Consider the following 12,809-nt stretch of genomic DNA (forward strand, 5'->3'; position numbering starts at 1 on the left):
CTCAGGGGTGTTTATGACGACAAAAGAGTACGTGTATATGATTAAAAATAGTCTCCTCTGATTCTCCATAAAAGGAAAAAGCCAGGATGCTTCTCACTTAAAAGTGCTTTATCCATCAGGCCATGTATTTTACTTTTCAAGAAGCCATTTAACTCCCTTATCTATACAGCAAGCAGTTTTATTACACATCCCAAATAGGTCTTCCAAGGATATGCTGCCATTTCATAACATGCTGCCTTTCCAAATTTTAAAAAAGAATAAACTTATGCTCATAGTTCATAAATATATAAACATTTTTATTTGGCTTTTGCAGATTGGAAGAATGAATACATAATTTATGCCCTATATTTGATAATTTTATTACAATATGTAGCATTTTTATCAGCTCTGGAAATTGCATCATTAGCTGTTACTTGAGTTTACTCAGTCATAAGGATGTAACTAGTGGAACATATATGTCCAATATCAATACTTGTAGAAAAAGAGAAAAAAGATACGTTAAAAGAGAAACCTATCAATTTCTCTTATCATGTATTAGCTGGACAGCTTCAATTTGTATCTACAAATCCTTTTGCCACAGACTTTGTTCCTTACTCTCTCCTGTAAAATGTAAATCCTTTCTCCTCCCCATCTACAAACAAAAGTAAACAGGAAAAATGAACTTAATTTGCCATTAACTCCCACAAGCTACTTTCATATCATTTTTTTTCTTCCTTGCTTACATGATGCTTATTCCTTCTTTTTTCAATTATTAAGAAACTTAAACTGACGATCCAAAATGGACTTGTACTCTCTTTTACAATTTCCTGCAATAAAGTAGGAAATACAAGCTTCCATAAAAGTTTCTGGATTTTTAAAAGGTGGATTTTATTAAGCACAAAACATTTTTTAATACATTATCCATACAAATTGGGAAAAATCCAACTATAATGAATTTCAAGAATTGGATGGCACGTATCGGCACAATAAAAAGGACCATTTAAAAAAAATACAAATCAAAATTATAGGTCACCGCTGTCTATACAACAGATAGTTTACCTACAGCCTAAAATACTACATCATCTGGAGAATAAACAGAATTATTTTTTGTGGAACTTGCACTTATTAGCACCATTTTAAAACTTGCATCAGTTGCTTAGAGAAAGAAGCACCTGATAGGTTGGGATAAAGCTTCAAAGCAAGTATTCAGTGCATTGTCATCTGTTCCTTTTAATTATATTTGAAGTCTGTGGGTTCATAGCATGTTAAATTATGGCTTCGTAGAAATACATGGTTATGGTGTAGATTAAGATTTGCTTCAAGAAGGATGAAGAGGTTTTTATGTTTAATAATAGCTGTGAAATGCATTTTCATGTATTATGGTAGGCATAGAATGCAGATGTCATGCAGAATTACCAATAGACATCTTATGGATTGGCAGGGAAAGGCTATTAGGTCTCTGTGGTACAGGCGTCTGGTTGTGTCAGTTGTTGTTTTCTCAGACAAACCAACTTTATCTTCTCTCTGATGTGTTCAGCTGAAGAAGCCATGTCACTTGGGCTCCCAAAGAACTGCTCAGTGCTAAAAAAAAAACAAAACAAAACAAAAAAAAACAAGCAAAACCCCCCCAAGCCCTTACATGTAAGAAAGTAATACGAGTTTTTGCTATGTTCACAGATTTATTTGGTCACTTTGCAGCTTTCAGGATAATATATATTATTATAATATCCTATCACAGAAACTGTTGGATCTACCAGAAATAACTTTCCAGTAGCTTCAGGATAATATAAAATAATAGAATACTTGAAATTTCAGAACAGCTTCCCAACCTTAGGAATATTTATGTGTGAAGTCATTTGATACCAGACTTCACAACTGTATTAAAACATACCAACGGTTTCTTTTTACATTTGTTGTCATTCAAACCAATTCTTTGAAGCTATCTTATTAGCGTTTACTTTCATTTCAAATAATCAAGAGGTATCTATCTCTTTATTGAATTCCAATGTAAGGATGAACTTATCTTGCTTGTTTTGATGACGTAAAATATAAATAATACATAGTAACACTATTAAATTTTAATAAAATGTTAAATTGTATTTCTTGGTTTTAATATTTTCCAGCACCTCAGTATTTGACATCTGATTTATAAAAGTGCAATCCTAAACCAAAAATTAACTTAGCAGTTAAGATTAGGCAAAGTTTAGGCAGCCTTTTTCCATCCATGGAAAGTCAAGAGCTATTCTGAAGCATCTATTAAGGCAGGAAGCTTTTGTCAAAATAATGAAAGCAGCATCACTCTCATTACACATGCACGCAATTTCACAAGGCATATAGAAAGGAGAGGGAGCATTTGCACTGGGATGGCATACAATGCCTTTCGTCCATTTGCCTTCCCATTTACTCTCCTTACTCAGATGCCTCTGGAGTTCCTGAATATGGAACACCACAGATCTTCTAAAGGACTTCATCCATTCCTTCACCACCCATCCCTATCCCCACTCCCAATCGTCTGTTCTGGCCAGTGCAAACCAATGTGGAACTGGACCTGCTGCTCCATTCTGGCTCACTTCTAATTTGGTCTGTTCTGTTGTCATATCTGCTTTTTAAAAATTATTGCTACACATAATGAAATATTTTGCACTGCATAGTGAGCAATGTAATGCCTACTACGTACCCATCAGGATAAACCACTGGAACTGTTAATCTATCCAGAAGGGATTTTCCAACAGTTTCAATCTCATCAAATTGTTCCGGATCATATATAGATTCAGACTCATCTGGGCATTCTTGCAAAACCTGTAATAAAATAACATTTTAAAAAATGGACGCGGTCAAACTGTAAGTTGCAATAAAAAGAAATCACACCATGAATTTTAACGTTCTGTGTAAACATGATAAAACTTTATTAAATAGAAATGAACACATAAAATGCACACTTTAAAATGTTATATCAAAGATACTGAAATCCAACTGCACAAACTCACTTTTTCTGCATTTGAATGGAAAGCAGCAGCCATCTCTAGCCTTGTTACTCTTTCTTCTGAAGTGATTGTGAATTGTTTCCATACACGGTTCAGCTTTGGAAGTGTTTCTCCTGACGATCTAGAAGTGCATCTCAGAGACTGACACAAAACCACAGTAGCCTGTAGTAACTGTCGCCCATAATCATAGGTACTCTAAAAAAGAAAAAGAAAAATAGACATTAAGGTGGGCATTTACAGTGTTGGCGCAACAGATTTACAGATTTAGGCACAACACAGTAACACATGAATCGTTAAGACACTATAGCTTTTCTTGGGCCTATTAAAAACAAGTTTGACTTTCCATGCTCTTTTCATTTGCAGGAACATCCAAACAGGGAAGAAGGATACAGCAAAGAAAGGAAACTAGATTTTCTTGGCTAGACTGCTTTCAGTTAGAGACTACAAGTGTACAGAGTCACATCTTACTTTATATGGCAGTTATGGAAATTCTAGAAGGATCTGGCCTGTTATTGAATCATCCTCTACTCATCCGCCACCCCATCTTCATTTCACCTGAACATCAAGCCTCATTACCACAGCATTAACATTTCTTTTTTCTTCTGCCTAATAATCCATGCCAAATGATCTATTATTCTATACCAAAAATGTTGAATCCTTGCTATCTAGTTAGAGAAATGACTTGAAAAATAAAACTGTGGCCCCAAGTACAATGTGGATCCATTCCATATTCATGGAAGAAAAATGAACTCAAGCATTTCATAATAGTCGAAAAGCATTTTGACATGTATAAATTAATAAATGGTTGGTAGATTAATGACATCCCACCTCCCTCTCCCCCTGCTTATCCTACTCCCTTCCCTCCACATTTTTTAGTTAGGGTTGAGAATAGTATTTTTATAGTATTTTATTCATATTATATATAGGTTTTGTATAGTTTTATGCTTTTTAACATTGTAAGCAAACCAGAGTTACCCTGTGGTAGGCTGGGGGGAGCAATACATTTAATAAATAATAAAATAAATAATAAATTAACTTTAAATAAGATTGCAGATGGCCAATAATCTTACCAAATCTAACCATGATTGACAGCAATAACTTTAATTAGTATACTGCTCAGCAAATAACCAAAATGACCATTTTAAATACAGATAGCAAACCTTAATAGCAAACTAATTTGCTACAAAATAAATGCAAACATACCTGAGCTACATCAACAAATTTCCTATGTTTTTCCAACAAAATTTTGGTTTCTTGGGCATCATCTCCCAAACGGGTATGAGTCTTCAGCAGCGCATCTAATAATTCATTTAACCATTCTATTGCCTACAGAAGTGAGCAGAGTGAGATTGTGAAGTAAGAGAGGAGACATAGAATAAATTTGTCAAATCTGCATAAAGAAACGCAGCTACCCTGACTCTAAACTACCCAGTGCTTTATCAATTCCCAAAGTTTACTTAATTTGTCTGGCAGCTTTGTTTTAGGCCACAGCTGTCACCATCAGTCTCACCTGAGCAGCATCCTCTTCACACTTAAATAACTGAACCATCTGAAGCATCTTTAATCGTCTCACATCTACCATGTCCTCACATCTGTGAAAGGCAGAACATAAAACTGCATCACAAAGGTCGCTCTGCTTATAAAAAAATTATACATGAGCAATTCTTACTTTTAAATGTAGCAATGAAATTTGGGGAAATGTCTAAAATGCTGTGATAAGGAATAACACACACTTTAAGAATACCCCAAATCTGATAAATTAATCCTTAAATACCAATATTGATAAGCCCTTTGGAAAGTTCAGCTACCGTATACAACTTTGAAGCTGCTTATGATATAGCCATGGAAATTCTATTTTATACTGCTTTATTGAACAGCATTATGACTCACGGCCATACAATGCTAAGTTATTGCTACAGTTACATACAGTGCTAAATTATGCCTTAACATCGTATGAACAAGCTTGGGGGTCCATACTCTCCTTCCTCAGAAAATAGCAGTGGGACTGGAAGATTTTGTTCTCAACCAGATTTTCTCAAAACTAAGTTAGTTCAAAAAAAGACAGGATCAGAACATAACAGCAGTTTAAACAATAAACTAAGTTCAGATGTTAATAAACTATTCCAGCAAGATAAATTAGAGTAGTAATAAGGAAAAGGTAGAACTGTGCATATCCTCTGAAAGAGGTAGTCTATGCAAATGCACAGCAAGCACTTCCCTCTGAATAATGAAAGCAGCCATTCATAGCATGGCTGCTTAACTAGCTGCTCATGGCCAACTGCATATGTGCTCATGCACAGCTGCTTCAACTTTATTCCCAGGACTGCAGGTGCAGCAATGCAAATGCATGCAGGCAGTCAGGATTAGGTTATGAAAGATAAGGCTATTTTCAATGGGCTCCTGTAAATTGCAAAGAATCTCTTTAGAAGAATTCCCACAGCCAGAGACAGAAGCCACTCTACATAAGCCTATATATCTACGTGATACTAACTATGTCCTTCAAACTAGTTGATGCTACATAGTTCACTATCCTATAGTTATATATAGGATAGATGCTAATGGATGAAGGACTGTGATGACGATAATGATCAGCACATATCAATCCGCTATGGGATGAAGGTTTCTTCTTTGGAGATTATAAATGTTTAATACTTATGCTGTTTTAGGATAAGTTAGTAGGTGTTTTTGACTTCTCAGTATAGGGCTGAGAGAGAATAATAATAATAATAATAGTAAAGTTGGAAGGGACCTTGGAGGTCATCTAGTCCAACCCCCTGCTCGGGCAGGAAACCCTACACCATTTCGGACAAATGGCTGTCCAGTCTCTTCTTAAAAACTTCCAGTGTTGGAGCATTTACTGCTTCTGGAGGCAAGCTGTTCCACTGATTAATTGTTCTCACTGTCAGGAAGTTTCTCCTTAGTTCTAGGTGCTTCTCTCCTTGATTAGTTTCCACCCGTTGCTTCTTGTCCTGCCTTCAGGTGCTTTGGAAAATAGCTTAATTCCCTCTTCTTTATGGCAGCCCCTGAGATATTGGAATACTGCTATCATGTCCCCCCTTGTCCTTCTCTTCGTTAAACTAGACATACCCAATTCTAGCAACCGTTCCTTATATGTTTTAGCCTCCAGTCCCCTAATCATCTTTGTTGCTCTTCTCTGTACTCTTTCTAGAGTCTCAACATCTTTTTTACATTGTGGTGACCAAAACTGGATGCAGTATTCCAAGTGTGGCCTTACCAAGGCATTGTAAAGTGGTATTAATACTTCACATGATCTTGATTCTATCCCTCTGTTAATGCAGCCTAGCACTGTGTTGGCCTTTTTGGCAGCTGCAGCACACTGCTGGCTCATATTTAGGTGATTGTCTACTAGGCCTCCGAGGTCCCTCTCACAGTTACTACTATTGAGCATGGTGCCACCTATGCTGTACTTGTGCATTTGGTTTTTCTTGCCTAAATGTAAAACCTTGCTTTTTTCACCATTTAATTTCATTTTGTTAGTTACTGCCCAGTGTTCAAGTCTGTCCAGATCCTTCTGTATCTTAAGCCTGTCTTCTGGAGTGTTGGCTATTCCTGCCAGCTTGGTGTCGTCTGCAAATTTGATGAGTGACCCAAAGTCACCCAGGCAGGTTCTGTTGCTAAGTGAGGATTATAATTTCAATATCTTTACCCCCAGTCCAGCACTATACCCACTATACCACTCTGGCTCTCATATTTATCTGTCTGTCTCTCATTGTCTTGTGTTACGTAACGGTTGCTCATGACCTCTTCTGATTATTTTACCTACAGGCACAGTCTTCCTCAAACTTGGTGCCTCATGTCACATCCAAGCATAGGCTAGGGCAGTTAAGAACTGGGATGAAAATCTTTGGGGAGTGTAGCTTATTGGAAGATGAGCCCAGTGCATTAGGAAAAGGAGCGTCCTGTGAAGTGGTAACATTCCTCCAAAGTATATTCCAAACCTCAGGCAGAAAAGAGGTCATATACAAGCCACCTGTACTAGCCTTTTACAAAGAGCAGCTAAAGCAGCTGACTCCCAAAGGATAGTAGCAGATTATGTCTTTGTTGCCAAGAAAGTAGCAACCCATACAATGGGAATTTTTAAAGAAATCCTACAAAAATGATAACTAACATCAAATCCAACTTAGGAGAAATTTCCTAACTGTGAGAGCAATCAACCAATAGAATAGCTTGCCTTCAAAAGTTGTGGGTGCTTCATCAATAGAGGCTTTCAAAAAGAGCCTGGAAAACCATCTGTCTGAAATGGTATAGAGTCCCCTGCTCTAATAGTTTGTTGGACTAGAAAACCTCTTGAGGTCACGTCCAACTCTATTATTCTATGTTCTTTTTTGTTTATAGTTTTCAAAGTTGTATCTGAGCTCAAAACTGTGTTTTTATTTTTAAGTGTAATGCCTTATTCAATAAATGTTGTAATATTCCTTAAAAATGTGGTATATCAGGAGGATTTAGTATTTTATTTAAATAAATATTGCAGTAGCTGCTAAATTATCAGGAAAATTAAAGGAGTTTCTGTAGCAAATGTAAACTCGTACATAATTCCTCATCGAAATTTAGAAAATGGAACAATATGTAATGGAACATTAAACATTTCCAAATGATATCAAGGCCATTAATTACCAATTAATCTTAAAAGCAGTTTTTCTGCAATATTTAAAGAAACTACAGAACCTATAAATTGTAATTTGCATTAATACTTTAGGTTCTCTTAATAATAAGTATTGCACAATACTGAAAGTAACAAAAATATCTAAATGTATGAAACTATATACAAAAACGCTGTTTTTATAATTAACTGATTTTGTTTAGTGTCAAGTTTAAACAAAAAACTTACTTATAAGTTTTGGGAATCATATATTTCAGAACAAAAAAAATACACAGGATACACCCTATGTACACTTAGGTTTGTATTTTGATTATTTTTCATATTTTCATTTGTTTGAAAAATATGGTGGCATTTAAAAAGAAGCTAACAGTCATTAGGAAAGAGAAATTCTTCGGAGTCCAACATCATCCTGAATACCTTTGCTTCCTGAGCTGCATGTCTTCCATTACTCCCTGGATGTGATCAACATTCTCTTTGTTTTCATTTGTTACATCTTTTCCATAAGCCCAGGTAGCTTGGTTAGAAATCTGATCAAGAAGACCCTGACCTTTTTCACGCAAACCTTGGAGGCCCAAGTCTACAGGGATAATGAACAAAATTTTATTTTGTACACAATGTAAGATGAACTATCCTCTTAAATCATGAGTACCCAATTCTGTTTTTCCCCTTGTGCAAGTTAGATGCTATCTAATTGTCACATGTTCCCACTTAACCTACTAAACTCTAAAATGATATATTCTGTAAGCACATCCTTCAAGTGTTGACAGTTAACTATATCAACTGGTAAGAAGGATGGTTAATACTTCAGCAGTACAGACACATACACAAATTGATTTATGTCAGGCTTGATAGTGTTTACTATAAGTGAGGACTGTAGCTCTGTGGTACTACTCACACTGAAAATCCAGGTTCAATTTTTGGTACAATCATATAAAAAGAAACAGATTAGTTGAGATTGTTTCCCAAGACCTAAATTGCTGCCCAAGATCTAGAAGACATACTACTAGCCAATGAAAGAAGCAGTGGGCACAAGTGGGCACAAATGACCAACGTCCTGATTTACCCTAATGCAGTTTTGTCTTTATTATGCTCTCTCCCCACATATTTATGAGCTATTAAATCAGACATTGTCTTCACACGTATTCTGTTTGCCCTTAATTGGTTTGTTTATTCTGCCCAATACCCTTTCAGTAATAATTATTAGAACAACAGATGTTGCTTAAAATGAAATTCTTTTAAATATAAATGTAGAGGCTCATTTGAAGACCACTGCTGTTGGAAATCAGTAGCTCAAATCCATTTCATATGAGTCTATGAGTTATATGCCATCTTGATCTGTTAGTTATGTAACATCCGGCAATTTAAACTGGGTTTGGTTAAGCTAATGAAGTGGCCGTGCCCTTGTCAGCCATGCACAGATTTTGGAAGCCTACATGTTTAGATTTCCATAGGAGCTGGAACCTCAAAAACACAGATTCCTAGTTTCTATTGAATATTCACAAAACATGAATATGGTGGTCAATGCGTATTACTGAATATCATTCTACAATGAGGTATTTTTAAAGCTCCCTTTGTGAGCCAGTCAAGTGAAGAGAATCAGTGACCGCAGTTTTCCATTCAATGTGCTTGTTAGGCTTATATGAAAAAGTATGCAATTTAATCCAATCCTTATTCTGCAATTCAGAGGACATTCACTATAGCGTATTTGGCAATTTAATCTTGTTTTTCCTTACCAACACTTTTTAATTTCTCTTCAAGTAGTTTTAAAGTTTGCTGAATTGACGCTCCATCAGCTGGGGCTACATCAACACACAGCATCCCGAGTAATCCATCTAGTTGCTGAGACAACTGAAAAGAGCCAACCCCAAAGTCAGCAAGTTATTTTTATGATTTTAAGTCTTTCTCCTTAGTTAAAGAGATGTGTTGTATGAATGGCAGGCAGAACTATGACTTCTTCAATTATAAAAGAGACAGAGCTAGGACATAGGGCTAGCAACAGTGTCTGTGCAAACAGCTGCAAAGGAAAGCTCTAGTTTCCAGCCATTTCAGCTGCTGCCACTTCATCCAATCCAAACTGCCCAGGAAGAATCTAAATAATATTCAGTAAAGTAAAATATTTCATTCAGGTTTAAACAGCAAAGTCTACACTGATGGCATTTCAGTGCCCCTTATGATTTTTTTCCTCAATGATTTCATTTGCATACAGAGTAGGATTGTGAGTCACCATACACCAGTGACTAAATTGTCAAAATTCATCCCCCAGAATGGCCTCTTAAATACTGCCTGCCAAGAAGGATCAGAACCTCTCCAAATCAATTTTCTAAAAACAGGTGGTAACTCTTAATTTCTTCACATACTCTGCAATTTTCTCAAGAACCATGTGTTGAAAAGAATCCAGACAAAAGGACAAATAGTTACTGAATTTATGTCATTGGCTTGCCTCAGAGTTCATGTCTAGATAAATCCAACTGACATTATTAGCAGAGATTTATGTAATTTGTTCATCTGCTCCAGCTTTGCTTGTCTATAAGAAATATGGAAAAGGAACACTCATCTCGTCAATGTGTATATAGAGAAATGGACACTTTTTTAAAAACTGCCTCCATTAATTAACAGCAAACTTCCAAGTGAGCCCTAATACTTCCTTGTTCTCATTTATTTGAAGACTTTTTCCATGTGCATTGCAACTATTTGGGCAAAATTATTCCTAAATATAACCGGCTTATTTATTGATCTGCAATGGCATCATGAAGCCATGATGTACAATAAGAAAGTGCATATTTTACTTACATCTTGAGCAACACCATGAAATTCAAGGGCTGCTTGTAGCAGATTCTGCCTAAACTCCAACTGGCTGGCCTGCCGATAACAAACATCACTCAACTGCTGTTGCAACGCTTTTAATTCTACAAGATCTTCTTCATCCCCAGCATTCAGTAAAGCTGCAATCTGTTGATTCAGTTCCACGTACACTGCAAACCATTCCTGCAAAATCAGCCCATCAAAGTATATCATCATTATTGTTAATTTTGCCATGTTTTTAAAAGCACAAGTACAACAGCTATGCAGCAAACCTCAGCTTACTGAAATATTGAGCAAGATTATGCACATCTCTGTTTAACAATGTTATGTTAAAAGCCAATGGTATGCAAATCTGCTGAAACTCAAAATTAAGTCCACCTTTCATTTTGTTTTCAACATAATAAAATGATTCTATTATTTTGTCAATTTCAGAAGCTGGAAGCAATTTTCAAGAACACTTTTTTCTTGAGGTGTTTTTTCAAATTGTTCTTTATCTTATTCATATAAGGAATTCTTTCATTTTCCCTAACTGTAATATCCTGTTCTTTTATTTGCCCAAATCTGTTTTTTCAAAAACAACAATATTGATTTGCATTTATTTAACACTCAGCAAAATGTATTTGTCTGCTCATCTATTTGTTCCCTTGATCATACAATTCTTCCCTCTCCTTTTCCTTACTCTAGATTTATTAAACAATTTCCTAGGCTTTCTTTATTGCTTCCCCCACCACCACCCATCCTCTAATTCAGACATGTCAAACTCACAATGTCACATGACATCGCGCAATGTATCGGAGCTTTTCCCCCATTGCTGGCAATCGGGTGGGTGTGGTTTCATTGTGACACGTCTGACCCGGGGGCCGGCAGTTTGACACCCCTGCTCTAGTTGATACATTGGAAGTGTCTTCCCGTTCTTAAAAGCACAGGAGACAGAACTGAAGTAATGCCAAGCACCTGCAACATTTGGCAGAAACTTACATGCTAGCAAAAATGCAAATGTGGGGCAAGGGAAGACAGGTGGCTAAACAAAAACACTGGGACATGTAACAAAGAGTGGGACAAAAGCACTGAGAAGTAGGGACAGAGGAAGAGTGGACTGAAGAAGGTGGCAGGCAGAAGGAACAGATGCTGTAGAGAAATGGACAGAGAGAACCATTTCCTCACTACTGGCTTATAATTTCACCCAGAAAATTGTTGAAGCTATACAAAGCCTATCCTTATTCCTGTTATTTTAGCATAATGATCACTGGTTGACTATAGAATACTCTTATCTATCAGTTGCTGTTGGGCAAAGGGCAAAGGGCAAATAGGCGAACAGAATTTGGCGTGACATCCTTATTCAAATAGTTGAAGCAAGAAGCTCAATTGAACTGAATGGAAGGAATCTTCCTGTTCCCAAGTCAGCTGGAAAGAATGGGAAACCAGTGCAAATAATTCATTGGGGAAATAACTATTCTTTGCCCCAAACTGGCAGGAATAAATGAAATCTCCACCACCCCTAGAGTCCAAAAGATTAGACGGTCCTTGGTAGGCAATGATTTATTTTGTCTTTTTCAGTCTCAGAGGCGGTCATTCCTTTTTCAACTATAGCATACTATTTATGCCACTAGAACTGATCATTTATATGATCAGTAGCTTGTTTTAGAAGAAAAGGTGCCCTATTTACCAATACATAAATCAGTGTCTAAAATTCACTAGAAAAGAAGGCCACTAGAAATATTGCACACAATAAATGACATATAAAAATCATTACACAGTAACTTGCTTGGGAAAATGAAAACTCACGCTGTGTTGACTTTCAATCTCTTCATGTTTCTGTTGCAAAGCTTGTGAAGCCCTAATTGAATCACCAATTCCCCACTGGGTTCTAAGCTGTTCCGAACCTGGCCCTTCCAGCCAGTTCACTACCTATTTAAATAAAAAAAAACATGATCATCATCACATATAATTTAAAACCAATACAGGGCAGGTAGATTTTAAAGGCTTTCTATTATTTAAGGCAACCTTTCCTAATACAGTTCATAGTATATACATTAATAGCAAACCTTATTTCCAAAAAAGAAAACAAGGACTGGAGAAGTCAGGGCTGGTAAACCTCTTTGGTACAAAATCAAGGGACTAGACAACCTGATCCCATTTTTTTAAATGCATGTTTTCTTTGTGAATCTTAATAATATTGCAGTCTCATATCAGAAGCAGCATAAGCACACTTCTCATTTTCAACTTATACTTATATTGGCAGATAAAATGCAACAACTTTTTGTTTCTAGTGAAAGGTAATTTTTTTCTAATTTGTAGAATTATATTATCTCGATAAATTTCCTAACAAACCTTAGCATGTATTATTTCATATACTATAACGAAATGGCATTAGAACAGTATTTGTCAAAAAATGTATAAAAATCTAGGAGCATATCTTACAT

At 36.2% G+C, this 12,809-nt stretch overlaps 1 protein-coding gene across 2 annotated transcripts; it reads right to left on the reverse strand.

Moving 5' to 3' along the window:
- Nucleotides 1–275: 275 nt before the first annotated feature.
- LOC120296919 (SEC14 domain and spectrin repeat-containing protein 1-like) lies at nucleotides 276–12,321 on the reverse strand. 2 transcript variants are annotated; one of them, XM_039318970.1, is made up of 10 exons: nucleotides 12,172–12,321; nucleotides 10,375–10,569; nucleotides 9,318–9,432; nucleotides 8,002–8,161; nucleotides 4,474–4,555; nucleotides 4,167–4,289; nucleotides 2,967–3,158; nucleotides 2,657–2,778; nucleotides 1,396–1,560; nucleotides 276–631 (listed from the first exon to the last, which is right to left on the reverse strand). In XM_039318970.1, the coding sequence occupies exons 3-9, from the start codon at nucleotides 9,400–9,402 to the stop codon at nucleotides 1,431–1,433; spliced, it is 894 nt and encodes a 297-aa protein (XP_039174904.1). In that variant the 5' UTR covers nucleotides 9,403–9,432; nucleotides 10,375–10,569; nucleotides 12,172–12,321; the 3' UTR covers nucleotides 276–631; nucleotides 1,396–1,430. The 2 variants fall into 2 exon arrangements, with proteins under 2 accessions (XP_039174904.1, XP_039174903.1); XM_039318969.1 differs by having other exon boundaries at nucleotides 276–1,560.
- Nucleotides 12,322–12,809: the final 488 nt, after the last annotated feature.

The sequence above is a fragment of the Crotalus tigris genome, unplaced genomic scaffold (genome assembly GCF_016545835.1).
Source record: "Crotalus tigris isolate CLP2741 ecotype Arizona unplaced genomic scaffold, ASM1654583v1 scf7180000021776.39017, whole genome shotgun sequence".
Classification (NCBI taxonomy): Eukaryota; Metazoa; Chordata; class Lepidosauria; order Squamata; family Viperidae; genus Crotalus; species Crotalus tigris.